This window comes from Pezoporus wallicus, unplaced genomic scaffold (genome assembly GCF_028554395.1).
Source record: "Pezoporus wallicus isolate ANWC-B61680 ecotype Strahan unplaced genomic scaffold, APGP_CSIRO_Pwel_v1 contig_8218, whole genome shotgun sequence".
NCBI lineage: Eukaryota > Metazoa > Chordata > Aves > Psittaciformes > Psittacidae > Pezoporus > Pezoporus wallicus.
In genome coordinates this window covers 209,224-224,732 of record NW_026636063.1, presented here as the reverse complement: position 1 = coordinate 224,732, position 15,509 = coordinate 209,224, and the positions used below count along the sequence as shown (strand labels likewise).

General features: G+C 47.7%; 1 protein-coding gene across 2 annotated transcripts in view; it reads right to left on the bottom strand.

The window, feature by feature from the left end:
• CCDC85C (coiled-coil domain containing 85C) overlaps positions 1 to 12,127 on the bottom strand; it is a 105,676-nt gene extending 93,549 nt beyond the window's left edge. For both annotated transcript variants that reach the window (XM_057398974.1, XM_057398975.1), the window contains exon 1: positions 11,387 to 12,127. In XM_057398974.1, the coding sequence (XP_057254957.1) occupies positions 11,387 to 12,098 (712 nt within the window). In that variant the 5' untranslated portion in view covers positions 12,099 to 12,127. The remainder of the gene's footprint in view (positions 1 to 11,386) is intronic.
• Positions 12,128 to 15,509: the final 3,382 nt, after the last annotated feature.

Genomic DNA, 15,509 nt, shown 5'->3' with positions numbered 1-15,509 from the left:
GATCCTCATCTTGCAGGACTCCAAGCAGACTTGTGTCCACGGCTGTGGGATCAGAAAGTTTCTTGCACCTATGCTGTCACAGACAGAAGGCATTCACAGCTCTGCAGTGACACTTTCTCAAGTACAGAGCCCCAAGGCCAGGAAAATTATCTAGTCACCTCAGATACTTCCAAGAGCAAAGTCTGAATGCTGTTCAGAATCCTTAACATGCTGAAAATGCAGAGCACCTGTCCTCTGAACAGAGGATGCCCTTCAGATATCCCAATGGATCCCCAAAGCCAGAGATGCTCTGGATCACCTGCCACTGTGCAAACTCTTGACCTGCCGCTGCAGAGCCAAAGCAAGAATGACCTGCATGGACCACCCCTATGTCCACATTCACCCTCAGCTCTCACTTGCATTAAGGTGCTACTGCATTACAAAATGCTCCCTTTACTTAAAGAAACAAAACACAAAATCAACAACAAACCACAAAGAAGTGGGTAAACACGTAGCTTTACATTTAAGCATGGACTAATCAATATTGTTGTTCAGAGGAAATGTGTTCTTGAAGAACAAATTTCCAGAGGAACTAAATTATGCTCCTAGGGTTAACAAAAGAATTTGCGTGAGCCAGTTTCTCCTCCTCACTGCATTGCAAGTGATGGATGTGACCGAATACAACAATCCACTTAACCCCACAGGATCTACACCCATCATTTTAAATAATTAAATAGCATGCATTTGGGGTGATCCTTTCTTCCCCCATCCCCACTGCTTAGCTTTACATATAGAAAACATTTAGCATATACAGCAAATAACAAACAGGAACATAATTAGCCCTTTCAAACTGAGATGTTTAACTAATTGAAGAGAAAAAAGCAAAAGCTTGCACTGCGTGGCTAGCGGCGAAGTCATAAAATGTCACTTTTTCACTTACATAGCACTCCAGCAATTATCTTTTATTCAAAGAACAGTAACTCACAAATCTGCTTTTTCATAAAAATCATGCATAAAAAAATATCTGCAATAAAAAAGCCCCCCTCCCTTTATCTTGGTCAACTTGAGGCTGAAACAAGGTCTTTATGAGCTGTGGGAGTGGAAAGTCATTAGGGTTTCAATTCCAAACAAAAATTAAGGTTTTTAACTTCCCATACTACTCGTACTGACAACTTTTCATATATAATTGCCTACAAAGAGCTACTGCAGTCTTGTCCCCCTCCTAATGATTCAATGATACTGTGGCAAATAAATCCTGCCTACAAAATCCACTATGCAAATGGAATAAAAGCCCAAGATGGTTAAGAAACATAGGGCTCACCCCTAAGAGTAACTTTGATGACTTTTCAATCAGGACTTGTTAGGAGGTACCAAATTATCAACATCAGAGTAAACAAGGGATCAGGTAAGAATTTAATTGGAAAGAGGAAAGGTGTCTTCAGGAATCACAGCAGACACTGCTGCTTTGCAGTGACACAGGGAGCAATGTGACAAGAACTTTTGCTTCACAGCTGTGATTCTTCACCTCAGCCAAAACTGCACAAGGCTACCAGATAAACTGTATTTTAAATACACATCTATAGTATGATACTTAACTGGGCAATGTAGACAGGATAAGATGAAAAAACAACAAACTGTCCCCAGTCTCTGAAAGACACTGAGGTAACCTGTTACTGTGACAGCAGCAGCATCGTTCTGCACTTGTCTCTGTGGAGAGGCAAACACTGCTCTTTATATCTTATTCTGCTCCTTGTCTTCTCATTTGGGAGAATAATTATTATTTGACAAGTTTTTATTTTGCAGTCAACTGGAGACTGTTCATACATCTTCATCCTGATCCCAACAAGTATATACAATACAGAAGGAAGCACCTCAGTGCATAAAGTGTTTGCATCCCAGTAAAACTGAAACAAATTTGAAGCAACTCCAAAATTGGGAATTGGAAATGTCTGGACTTACTTTAAGTGCTGCTTCTTCCTTGCTAGCTCATTCTAACTCAAAACCTGTGTTGTTTGTTATCACTGGTATCATAGCAATGGTTAGAGGCCCCATTTGAGGTAAGGGTCTGATTCTGTTGAGCACTGTAGGAGCACATTATAAATGACCCAATGAACCACGAGGAACATGGAAAAGACAAAGGAAATACATTCTCCTGGTTGCATTAAAGGAGAATCACAGACCATGTAATTTACCCAAGACTACCTCAGAAAGCCATGGTACAATGAGAAAGCCACTAAATCGGAGTCCAAATTCACTGCTGTAAATTGCAAAAACATCCATCGTTTTGTAATTTCAAAGTTTACACCTAAACCAATACAGTCGTAACTGATCTTGTCCAAAGAGGTCTGCATTTTGTTACAAGAGGTCATAAGACAAGCATGGGAGTCTTCCAAATAAACTGCGAACAGCTACACCAGAAACTCAAAAAGAACAACTTTGAGAAGGCAGTTGAATACAGTCACACACACAGCTACATCCACATGGCCTGGAGGACAGAGATGCAGAAATCATTATTTTTCCCACAGTAGAACTTGCAGCCACTCCAGAAGATCTCCCACAGACAAGGTGTATATTATTGTGTTTCAGGATATCAAAGAGGAATAAACATGTGGGCTTTAAAGCTGATCCCCATATCTTAAGAGGTAACAAGCAGCTAGAAGGATGAAGAGAGAAAACACTGCACGTTATCAGGATTGGAAGATAGAAGGGCTGCTGCATTGGCTGAAATACTCAAATAGTTTGTAGCCTCAAAAATAAGCATCACAAAGAAATGAATTAATAACTGAAATAAACAAAGTGGGTCCACAGGTATATATAACAGCAAAGGGAAGGTGTATCAGCCATCTGACCAGGAGCGAATAACTGACTCACTCCCATACTGGGTTTGAGTTGCAATCAGGAAAACGAAAAAGGGGGCATTTTATCAGAGTTTTTCACAATATGCCATCTTTGTATGATGTATGAGCCACTGCTGAAGATCATATAACCTATAACTGTGTATCACATTCAACAGCAAACAAGCTTTTAACTTAGTGGAAAGGGATTAAAAGCTCCACAGATCCAAAGCATAAATCAAAGTTATATGCAACTGCTGGGAAATACATAAATATGAAACTGCAAACCCCAGTAAGGTAGCTAAGAAAAGGAAACCAGAAAGACAAAATAATACTATGTATCACAAAAGCCCTTTAAGATTGTACATAAAAATAAGATTTTCCTAACACCTTTGTTAGGAGCTGAAAAGATTCAGCATCAACCAAAATGAGTTATTTTTTTATTACTGATACTTCGCTAGCGTCTAATGATGCTACTCTGGCATAAAACAGTGGACAGTAGGCTGTACTTGAGCATCCCACTGAAAACATCAACATGACAAAGCTAAATAGCTGCAGGTATATAACCAGGGGTAGCCCTCTGACTACACAAAAATCAAGCAGACTACTACTTAATAGGCCAGAGCATGTCTGTTGTTGCAGATAACAGACATTACGGATTTCCTTTGAATAAAAGGCAAGTGTAAAGAGTCCAAGTCTTAACTCCATTCAAGTTGACCAGTGTCCCTGCAGTGACTGGGCACTGAGATGTACCACATCACTAAACAGTCCATGGCCTGATGCAAAGTCACAGCCATCCTTCAAGGAGCAGTGTCACAGGAGTGGCATTTATAGGACAAGGCATTATCAATAAGTGTCACGGAGTGAATGGAATGTACCTTAGCAGGTTAAAAACTGCAGATGAAAGATGGTTGCCAACCCTCCAGAGAATGATTAGCACTTAATGGAGAGTCAGAAACCAGAAATGTAGGTTTTAATCTTGCATTTGTGATATGCAGCAACCTATCTTCAAATGATCCAGGGTGAAAGGACAAACATTTTTTAAATCTAGTCAATCCCACTAGATCAGAGACTGACAGCAAGCCTCCTGCTGCATTGGTTTCCATAGAAATATTAAGCTTTGGGGACTGGAAATGCTGTAAGGCTTACTTCTTCTTCTCTGAAATAATGGTTTGGGTTTACTGCTCTACTTTGAGCAGTCTTTCTGCCTGCTCCTTTCCTCCATGGGTCTTCTGCAGCTCCCCCCATCACACCAAAGCAGGGCTCTCAGCCCCATGTGTCCTTGTTTCATGGCCCAGGGAAGGCAGAGGGAGTTCAGACAGGGCAACTAAACCCCCAGGCAAAAGCAGCCCTGGAGCATCCAACTACCCTGGAGATGGTTTGAAACAGCAGCAAAGCATCTCCTCTTGCTTCCCAGGCCTGCTCCATCCATTCGTTCTATACACTTCATTCTCCTTCTCTCACAAACATTCAAACGCCTCTGACCCCCCTGTGAATGAAACCTCAACAGCAGAGAAGCTTGGTGATGAAATGGGGGCATGCAGTCCTGAGTGTTACTGAGCAGAGCTGGGGAGTCGAGCAGTCTGAAGGGCTTTTCAGAGCACTCCAGCTTTGATTGAAAGAATTCTGCCAGCAAGGCAGAGTTGACACAACTGCACAAGACAGCTAGCGTGTCACCCTGGTGACTGCAGTTTACAGCTAGCCAAAACCCCAGTGCAATCAGCCCAGCACTCACTGCTGGTGTTCACACTGCTGCAGACAGCACAGCCCTCTCCCACAACAGGCATCCCAGGCAAACAGGAGACATCCTACCTTACAAGCCTGCAGGAGAAGCCCAGTGCAGATGACCAGCTAATTCACATCAAATTTAGGATTGCTTCAGTCTCACCCCAAGATCCCTGAAGTCTCAAATCCAACTAATAAATAACCTGTAATCTGCTTCATAAGGACTACCTGTCCCTTTCACAAAGACCCTTTACAGGACTGTCTCTGAGCAAGGCAAATACTTGGCGCCACCACTGATCAGAGATGTAAGACAGTACAAGCTATGAGCTTCCTGAGAAGAGCAAATAACAAGGCAGGAAGCAATTCAAGGGAAGGAAGAGTATATATATATGCAACTGTATGCATGGCGACTGAAGTAACCTGGCATAAATGGCATCAGCCCAGACATGAGTCACTAGAAAAGTGTTCAAAATAACCTGTATAGCAGCCTTCAATTGCCATGGTGATGTTTCCTAATGCCTAAGAGCAGCTGAGCCCTGAACTCCACACACCTCATTCACTAATAAAAGCACTCACTATATTGAAAAAAAAAAAAAAAAAAAAAGAAAATCACAAATGTATTGTGGGCATTTTAATCCCTCCTCAGATCAAAGGCTGATTTACACGCTCTTGTTTCAATGGGGAGCACTGTGCTCATATCGCCATCAATTCAGAGGATAGAGCTGGCTTGCTTTTTGCTTCACAACTCAGTAGGCAGGGGAAAGATAGATTCTCTGAGACAGTGTTACTTTTTCTGCCAGGAGTTATCTATTTGCAGAAGTGGGTCAACTTTCTCTTGGTGGACACATTAGTGTGCGAGTGCCTAGCAGCGCTGCCTGTGAATTTCTGCCCGCTCCACGTGCACAGGAACCTCTGCACATAACTATTTATGGCAGCCAAGCGTTTCATGAATTGCAGCAAGTTAACCACAAGGGGATGATGACATTTGGCGACAGGACAGGATGAATCCTGGCTGGCAGACAAAAAGGTTAAAAATACAGAATGCAGAAGAAAACCCAGTCAGTTGCGACTACTTTGCAGGAAAACTGGATGCACAGTTCCCAAACCCTCCCTGTTGCAGGCAAGCAGCACTGCGTGTTTTGCAGTAGGGTGCATTAGGCCTGAGTGTGAGCATGAAAGAACTTCAGCTTTCCTGGGGTCAAGTATTTTTAGTGTATTTTATATGGACTTACAACTTTTTTCACTTGGCTTACTCCACACCTTCTAATGTATAGCAGACACTTGATAGCTTAAGCACCTTATCCCCATCTTGCCTACCAGTAAGACCATGGTGCATCGGGCTCCCGGAGCATCTCCAAAGGACTGCCCCAGTACAGAAGAATGCTGCAGGGGCAGTCTGAGGGGACAACATCAGCAGACCCTGACACGTTACATCTGTGTGAGATGCAAGAGAGGCCACAGCCAGGTTTCATGGATGTAGCCAGCCTTGTCTCCAGAAAAGCTCCTAAAGCTTTCAGATACAATGCTTCTGTTAGTGCTCATGCCCCTCATCTCCACAGACACGCCAAATGTAACACCTGCCAAGGACGCATTTTGGGTTCCCATGCCTGCCACTTAATTAAATCACCATTTAATTCAATCCTCAGCTTTATTTGATGAAATGCCTCCAGAGGACCAAATAATTTACATGTAACCAACAAAGTTTATTCCCCTTATTGTAATTGCTTTGACAAGCATAAGCAGATAATTCCATCAAAGGCCCATGGAAAATTGCCATTTAATCAATACTTTTTTTTTCCTTCAACAGGACAGCTGAGAATAAGGTATTTCTATAGAAAGTTAAGAGAAAAACAAATTAGAACACACTACTATGGAGAATGTCATTCCAGATATGGCCCAATTTTGGTACCTCCATTAAGCATCTTGAGCCTTGTTTTCAGGGACACCAGCTACCCTAAAGTTCAGGAGCCTAGCACACTGCCACACAGCCACTGCCCAGGAAGAAATCAAGAGCTTGCAACAACAAAGATGCCTCAAGTAGAGCACTTCACTGAAGCCCCTTGGATGGTCAATGACCACTGGTTCCAGGAAACACAGGCTGTACCCTTAGCGTCTGAAACCTTAGCATTGATAAGCCTATTAGCAGAACTCACTGACCTTACAGCAGAGATGGAAATGGGTATTTCTACACTTAGTGTACCAGGGCAGGGCAGGTTCCTGCCCTAATCACAAGAAACCCGTATCAAGCAGCCTACAGCAGCAACTGACTTTAAATGGTTGCATATAAACTAGCTGACAAGGCTTCCTTCCCATCAGCAGAAAGAAAGAGCACAACTAGCAGGCAACTATTCCCCCTCTAAAGCAGGCATAGTTGACATAAATCATGACACCAAAGTGCCTTTCTCTACATGACCGATAAAAGAAGCCCAAGGGGACACAGATGTTAAAGTCTACATTGGAGTTAAATTAAATGGGATGAACCTCACCCTTTGCTTCTGTCCCTGCATCTTCTCATCTCAAAGACCTCATTAATACATCACAGTAAATAATACATACATTGATTATAAATACACTAATAAAAACAAAGAAGTTTGGCCTAAAGGGTGAAAGTAGAGAAATAAGTACAGGGTAGCTGCACGTCCAATCAATAGCAACCCACAGGGAACAGCCATTTCTCTTTGCCACCATTTTATCTGCAATATATCGTACCCCGTAGGTAAATATGTGGACATTTACAAGTGGGAATCAATAGAACTAGAGATCTTCCCACCCCCTCACCCAGAGAGGCCATTGTTCTTTCATTGGAGCAGGCAGTAGTGAGATGCCATAGATTAATGTCTCTGCTACTACAGGCTATCTGTTGTACCCAGGCTTTCTTTTGGGCCTCTCTGACCACTTTTACCCAACTGGAATAAGGTCAGAGACACTGGAAATCACACAGACCATTTTGCGAACCCAAAGCAAACAGCTTCAGTGGAAGGTGACGTTCTAAGGACAACATTCAGTTGATGGGGAGGGGAAAAAAATTAAAGCCTGAAAGCTTTGCCTGCATGCACAGGATTTTGTCCCAGGCACATCACCAGCTAGTGAGTCTGTATGCCTCCAGGCTTGCAGATGGATAAACAGTTGTCCCAATCAGATCTAGATAAGGCCAGTGGAAGCCACTGCCCTGGCCTCAGGGAACTTTAAGTCACTCCTCCCAGTGTTCCCACATACCTCAGTCCAGGGACATAACCTATGGTACCTGAAGGCTTTTTCTTCCCTCAGGGCATGTTAATATCACTCAATGTGACTGCCTTTTTATTTCTTTTTTAAACTTTACTCTGGCAGGAACGAGGCAATCTCAATTGCCATCCCTCCAATGTGGCTGCCTAAAGCCAGACAGGCAGAAAGACAATGTGCACAGAGAGAGACTCCTGCCATGCAAAGGAAAGCCAAAGCACTCACAAGCACAACACAGTGGCTGTGCCTTGATTTCTGTCCTGCATCTGTAGGTAAAATTTACAGGAATTGTGAGATATCACTCAAGACAGATGCAAGTGGCCAGTTCCGATCATGTAGCTCGTAAATGCCCCTGTCCTGCAGCCCAGATCCCAGCTCACACAAAGAGAATGCATACACCACTTACTTTCAGACAAAGAAGATTTCCTCTTGGCTTTCAGCAGAGTACCCAGAGCTGCGCAAGATTAATGTGTCATCTAATATTAGCCCGTTTCACACTATGAGTTATACTCATTACCTTATCTTCCATGAGCAAATAATTAATCATCAGCTTTCAAAAAGCCAGTTCATAAAAGTACATATCCAGAAAAATGATGGGATGGTGGATCATCGGATGGCTTGGTTTTGTCTTTCAAACTCGTATCTCCAAAGGATTGCTGAAGAGAAATTCCCACTAAGATTTCATTAAAAAGCTACTTCCTTAACACAGTTTAACTGCCACCATACTCCTGACTCCTTTAGAAAAGCACTAAACAAGTGAAATAGTCCTGCTCAATACCTAGAAAAGCAAAGCACCATACAAACCCCAACACATGTGCAGGGGCAGCACATTTCAGGACTTTCCAACTTTTCCATATGCAAAAGCAGTTCACCATGCCTTGCCCCCATCAGTCATCTAAGGCTTCTGCTGTGTTCTTACTACAGATGCTAAATTCTGCTCTGTGTCACTTTCAGATCAGCTTCCACTCTCCATAAGGAAGTACATCACGGTATTAGCTGAGCTGGGTGAGCAGTCTCTGCTTTACCCACCATTTAGTTACCAAGATCTTTAAAGACACAAGACAATAGCAAACCACAACGAAGTTTGCGGCCTGGAAATGAAAGGCTACACTTTCTCCTTTTCCTCCCTTCTGTTTTACTGCTGGGTTAAATAAATAAATAAATTTTAAAAAAGAGTATAAGAAGGCTGAAATCTGGGCTACATTCACGGGAGGATGCTCAGAAGGATGCTCACTGCAGGGGCTCCTCCGCCACAGCTACATCAGGCACCTGACTCACTAGGGGTGCTTTTTACCTTCACCTGCTCTGCTCCTCCACATTGTCACAGGCTGAACAGAACTGGTTCCATGCAAGACCCCCTCCTAGACCTCTTGCTGTCAGTCAAAAAAAAAGGGCCTGATAAGCTTTACATCTGCATATGTATTGAGAAGCATTTTCAAAGGCACAGTCAGGGAAATGGCCTTTCTGAATACCGATGCTATCAGAGAATGACAACTATTCAAGTCATTCTACAGCTTCACTACCTAAGTGGAAAGATCAGGCTTGTTTGCATCTTTACAAGGATTACCAGCTTTAAAAGTGCTGATTATATCTGTCCTTCACTCAGAAATGAAGCCACGCAGGTTCAAAGCAAAAGGCTATCTTTAGTGTTTCCCACAGAGGCCATGTTCTAAAGGCATCCCAGAGCCAGAATCTAAGGTCACATATGAAATGCTTGAGCCCATACTCCTCCTTTCTGTACAGGCTCATGAAAAATGGTGCAAAGGCATGCATGGAAACATAAACATGTGCAGATTCTCTACCACCCCTCCGTACACCTATCCTACATTAGGGTATGCCATAACTGAGATAAGAGTGATCAATCCCCTCCAAATGATGCTGCTGGGCTCATCCCCGCACACAACGCTTGAGGAGGGCAATAAGAACCCAGTTCTGCAAGCAGAGGCTTTCCTCTGGGCAAAGTATCCCACAGTGCCTCACCCCGAGTTTAAGGGGCTGCTCAGAGTGTGGTAGTGTCCCGTATGCACAAGAGCCCCGGGTTAACAGGTAAGTTCGACTAGCTTTGTCCTAGTCAGCTGTCGATACCTAAAGGGATGTGGTCCAACAATTACAAACCAGAACTGTGAAGCCCTTCTGTTCAAAACAGTGACAGTACATTCAATATCTACCCCGGCCTCTCTGGAGAGCAATACTTTAAGAAAGGAAAGTCAAGTCAGGAACAAAAGCTATCTGCAGATTTACAAACCAGATACTTCTGATTTACACAACAATAGAAGAGAGTTAAACAAACCACCAAACATTTAAAGGCACTTGATGCACCATCTGGTGACTGGATCACCCTTGAAACCAATCCCTCACTACTGAGTGAGGTGTCCAGAACATCTCCAGCTGTGAGTAGAAACACAGCTGCAGCAAGAGGAGCACATACAGCAAATTCGTGGATGTGCACAGTACCCGAGAACTGGGTTTATCAGTGCTGTGTGCCCTCAAATCTCCTGGGGCATAAGGACTTGTCATAAATCAAAAAAAAACGGACCTGGTCCTACCAGGACCACCAAAACCTCTGGTCGCTGAAGGCATGGTTATCTGGTAAACACATCCACCGCTGACACCAGCCAGAGCCAACCCCTGGGGCTTCAGCCCCCACTCTGTGCTTGGAGGAGGGAAGGGGTAGCCCAACCAGAAAAGTCCTCTCTGGTTGGAAAAGAGGATTAAGAACATTAAAAGGAGTCTTATAGACAACAATTAATTAGATTGGTGCCTGGCTGGATTCCTACTGAACCCTCTTGGCCAAACTTCTATAAGTCAAGTATTTGCTCTTGCTGGTTTCAAAAAGGAAGAAAATAATCTCAATTTTAAAAGACATTCCAACACTATTGTTTTAATGCCTGATCGCTATTAGACAACAGGAAAAACTTTGCTTGAATACAAGCTGTCAGAGGAGGCTTGGCATGATTTCACAGTGGAGCTTGTTCCTAACTTTAATGATTAGGCTGAACAAAATTGTGAGCACAGCCTCTCTTCGAGAGTAGTCTCCTCTCTACAAACCTTCCGTTTCTGAAGCAGAGTGGGACAAGCAGAGTTGCACCTCTCCAAAACTGCTGAGCTCTCCTCAGCCAGCCTGCCCTGAGAGCCCATGGAGCTAACAGGTAATGCTCTGTGGGGCAGACCTGCACCTGCTTTCAAAATCTCAGACAGGCTCTTCATCAATCTGATCAGACTAGCAAACAAACAAGTCCAACGTAAACCGAAATATTTAAAGGGCAGGAGAGACAGGGAGAAGATGGAGCGCTTATTTAACCCTGAAAACCCAGGCTGGTTTTCGTCAAAAACAAAACAAAACGCCAAGATAAACAAAACAAGACACCAACCCTCCAGATAAGACTCCAACCCTCAGCCCCAGACATCGATTACACAGTCATGGAGCACACACCACACCGGGGTCCTTCCCTAGCCCCCGGGGCTGTTCCTCCCGAGGTCACCAGGGCGGGGGCCCGCAGGAACACCGCCAGCCCCGGGATCCCTCACCCAGCCCCCGGGGGACCAGACCTGCCAGCGGAGCGGTCGCAGAGCCGGAGAGGTGGCACCTGCTGCCCGCGGGACTGGGGCTGGGGGATGTCGCTCACCGTTGAGGCCGTTGGGGATGCTCCGGTGGTGGAGAGGCGCGGACAGGTCATCCATAGACCTCCGCATGGCCCCGGCCTTGCTATCGCCGACCTTGTGGTGGTGGAGGTGGTGGTGATGGTGGTCGGGGCTGCCGGCGCTGCCCGTGCTGGAGGTGCTGCTCCCGTCCCCCACGTCCCTGGTGGCCGAGCCGCCGTTGAGGTTGGTCAGGCTGGCCTGGCTGTCGATGGAGCTTCGCGAGCCGGGCCCGCTCCGCTCCTCGTCCAGCATGAGCACCATCTCCTTCAGCTCCACGTTCTCCCGCAGGAGGGTCTCCTGCCTGGCCTCCAGGTCCTTCAGCTTCTGCTGGTACATGCCCACCTCCTTCCACATCACGCTGGCCGTGTGCCTCCCGAAGCGCTGCCATTCCCTCGACAGCTTCTTGCCTTTCTGCCGGTCGTCGTCTAAGAAACAGCAGAGCTCCCTCAGCTCCTGGTTGTCGTCCTGCAACTTCTGGTTCACCTCCTTCAGCCCGCGGATCTCGTGCAGGTGGAGCTGCAGCCTCCGGTTCACGTCCTTCATCAAGTTGCCGTGTTCCACCATTAAGTTCATCTTTTCATTCTCCACTTTCCTCAGTCTTTTCACCAGTTCTTCCTTGCTCCACCTCAGCATCTCCTCTTCCGAAATTTTGCTCAGGTCTTCCTTAGACCCTTCCACGGAATTTTTTGCCATCATCTGTGCAGCGTTCGCTCTCGCACGGTAACAAATGGTTCGGGTTATTCGGATTATTTTGTTCGCTTGATTTTCTGGGACTAAAATTCACTGCAGCATCTCGAGAAAGAAATATTATAGCTCTCCGCAGAGCGCTGAACAACGATGAAGAGCAACGCCGGAGCGGAAGATCTGCTTCTCCAAAGACCCCATAATAACAGTAATAATAAAAAAAAAAAAAACAACAACAACCCGCGGGAAACGGGGGGGAGCAAAAACAGGCGCTCCCCCCAAGGGGGCTGGGGCGGCAGGAGCCGGGAGCCAAGCGCTGCCCCTCCGAGCGAAGTCTCCGATGGGGATCGGTCAACTTACCCCGGGCAAAACAACTACGCTGCGGCCGCCTCCCCGCCCCACTCTCCGGCCGCTCGTCCTCCCACACGCCCCACCGCCGCCTGCCGCTCCCCGCCGCGGGGGACCGCGCACTCGCCGCCACTGCCCCACTCCTCCTCGGCTCGCTCGCAGCTCCGCGGCTCCTTGGGGCCGAACCCGGTGTGGCGGCGGCCGATGCCGGCGCTGCGCTGCCGAGGAGCGGCGGGGGAGCCGGCGCCTTCCCGGAATGGCTCAGCCCTCGGGAGGAGAGAGGGAGGAGGCAGGCGGCAGCGCCGGCGCTGGTCCCACCTCCTGCCGGGCAGGGAGGCGAGGCCCTGCCCAGCCCAGCCGAGCCGAGGAGAAGGAGAGCCGGCTGCTGGCGGCGGAACGAAGGGACGCCGGGCCGGGCCGAGCCGAGCACCGCCCCGTTGGCTGCCGGGCTGGGCGCTGGCCAGGCCCCGGTGTGCCGCGCCCCGCCGCCGGCTCGGGTTACCGGAGCCGCGGACGCCGCAGCCAATGCGGGGCCGCCTGGCGCCTTCAAACGGCAGGTACAAAGGGATGGGGCTGCTCCCGCCCTCCTTCCGCCCGCCCTGCGATGCTCTGCCCTGTCCTGCCGGCTACAGCAGGCTCACTGCTGCCCCCCTACAGCGTGTCTCCCACCCCCTTTTTGCCTGTTTTTGTTGGGTTTGCCCGTTTTCAAAAGACCACTACCGAAGGGACCACATCCCCGCCAGGGTGGGGTTGGACAGGCAGGAAAACGCGGCCGACGGGCGGTCCGGGAAAGAGGCGCCGGAGCGGCCCCGGCCCCTCTCCCGCCAGACGCGGCGAGGGACCCGGTGCCGCTGGCGGGCGGCTCGGGCGCGGAGCGAAGCGGGATCTCCCGGGGCATCTCCGCTGCTGCCAGCCTCCCGCCACAGGCTTTGTCACCGGCGCCCAGCTGCGCTCCGCTCAGCCTGCTCTCCCTCCGGAGTGGCCGCCTTTGTCCCCGCGTCCCTCCTGCCTCGGCCGGAGCCTGCAGGTCGAAGGAGCCGGTTCCAGCATTCCTGCGACCTCTGCTCCTGGGACCGGCATATTCCTTCAGACCTCAGAGGTGCGGGAGGAAACTGCCCTGAAGGCACAGATATGGCTTATTCGCTGGTAAAATCTCCCTAGGTCCTGGTGGTCCTTACTGTCAAGAGCAGGCATGCCAGCATCACTTCTGCACACATCAGATAGAACACAGTGACAGGTACAGAAAGTTCATGAAGTGGATTTCCCAGGCAACATGTATACAGATTTCCTCTATCCTTGCATCATATCCCCGACTGTTAGTCTAATGTACTTTACTTGGGCCATGCTATCTCTCTAGGCTGCTTTTGCCCAGTATTGCATTGTGAAAATGAAAGATGCACTGGTACAGAGCAGTGCTGCCAGCTATTTGCTGCATGAGTATCCTTAAAAAGCCTCCAGGGATTACCAGCTTTGAGTTCCTGAAGAACCTCTGTAAATGATTTGACACCAGGGTTAACCCAGTGCAACCTCAGGTTTCTGACCATGCTGGAAAGCTGGTCAAGACACCCTTTGGCTATAAACATCAAATCTGATGCCAGAGCATAGGATGCAGAGCAGATGGCCTGTGGATGGAGGGAACATCAGAACAGAGGGACAGAGGATTGCAACTTCTGTCTTTTGGTGTTATCATCCTAAGTCTCACTCGGTAAAGCTGCAGTTTCTTGGATGTTTTTCTGCACAAGGCTGTTCTCCTGGGTTTCTGAGCCCAAGTATACCCTTGGCAAATTAAGACAAGTGCCTGTTCCCTGCTGAAATGGAACAGCGGGACTTCTCTGCACCTGGGGGAGTTCAACCCCTCCATGAGCACTGTTGACCCTTCTCCCAAAGCAGCTTTTATCCCTCAATTATCAAAAGGGTAAGAGAAGCTTAGGATAGAGCATTCACACTAGTTCACTTCATGTGGGACTTGATCCCTGGTAACATGCTGCTGCACAGACATGAAGATGTGAAGTGGACAATTCTTCCCTAGCACATTCCCACACCAGTGTAGTCCCCTAGAGAGGAGCGAATCACATTGTACAAGCCAGTGGTGAGGCCTGTTTGCTCCTTTCAGGGGGCATCAGTATGAGTAGGTAAAGCAGGGGCAACCCAGGACCAGCTGTGCTCTGACCTGGGTGCCCACCTTGGAGGCAGCTTTGCAGAAGGTACAGCCCTGGCCATGGCTGGTCAGCCCCTCCTGAAGCTGCCACCTCAGCAGCAAAGTCAGCCCTTAGGTCGCAAGCCAGCAGGCATCTGTGCCAAGAGGGGTCTGGCGCCCCTCGGGCTACAGCCAGTGTGGTGTGTGATCAGGATGTACCCCATCTCTTGTTTCTCACTACCTTGAGCCAGGGCACCAGAATGCAACCAACCCCTGTGAATGGGGCACGCTGCCACTGGTGGTGGCTGTATGGTATCTTGAAGGCACACAGCCATTTTCCAAGCCAAACATTTATTTACAAGGCTGTAATCGCATCCTTCCCCACAGGAAGCGGAAAGTGCTTCTCCCGGACCCTCCCAAGTGCTGATCTGACTAGCAGATCCCCAGTGTCTGGGAAAAGGAGGAGCAGAGCAGGGGCACCCTGCAGAGCGATTGTTCATTGCTGACCAAAGTCAACAGGGGAGGAGAAGCCTTTGGTGGCTGCACCACAGATACAGGTGCAGCTACACCATGGTGGTGCCCAGCCCAGGCAGTGCAGTGTTGGGCTTGCCTCAGGTTTGCTTCATCTTTTTCCCAAGAAAAGCTGTTTTTCTTAAGTGAAACCTTTCAAAGTTTGAGCTTTATTGATGCTTGTGCAAAGGCAGAGCCCAGTAGGCAGGGGGGCTCCTCAAAGGAAGTGAGGAGATTATTAATATCCACAGAGGAAGTCCCTGTGATGATTAAGACTTGCTTTCAGTACTCAGTGGGTATGTCTGTACTTTTGGAGATGTTAATGACACAGATCCACCTTGCTGCCGTTTACAAAGGGTTTTCTGTCATTCTGGTAGCTATAAAAGCATGGTGACCTGCTGCAGTTGAGCATCCGGAGGCCTGTATGT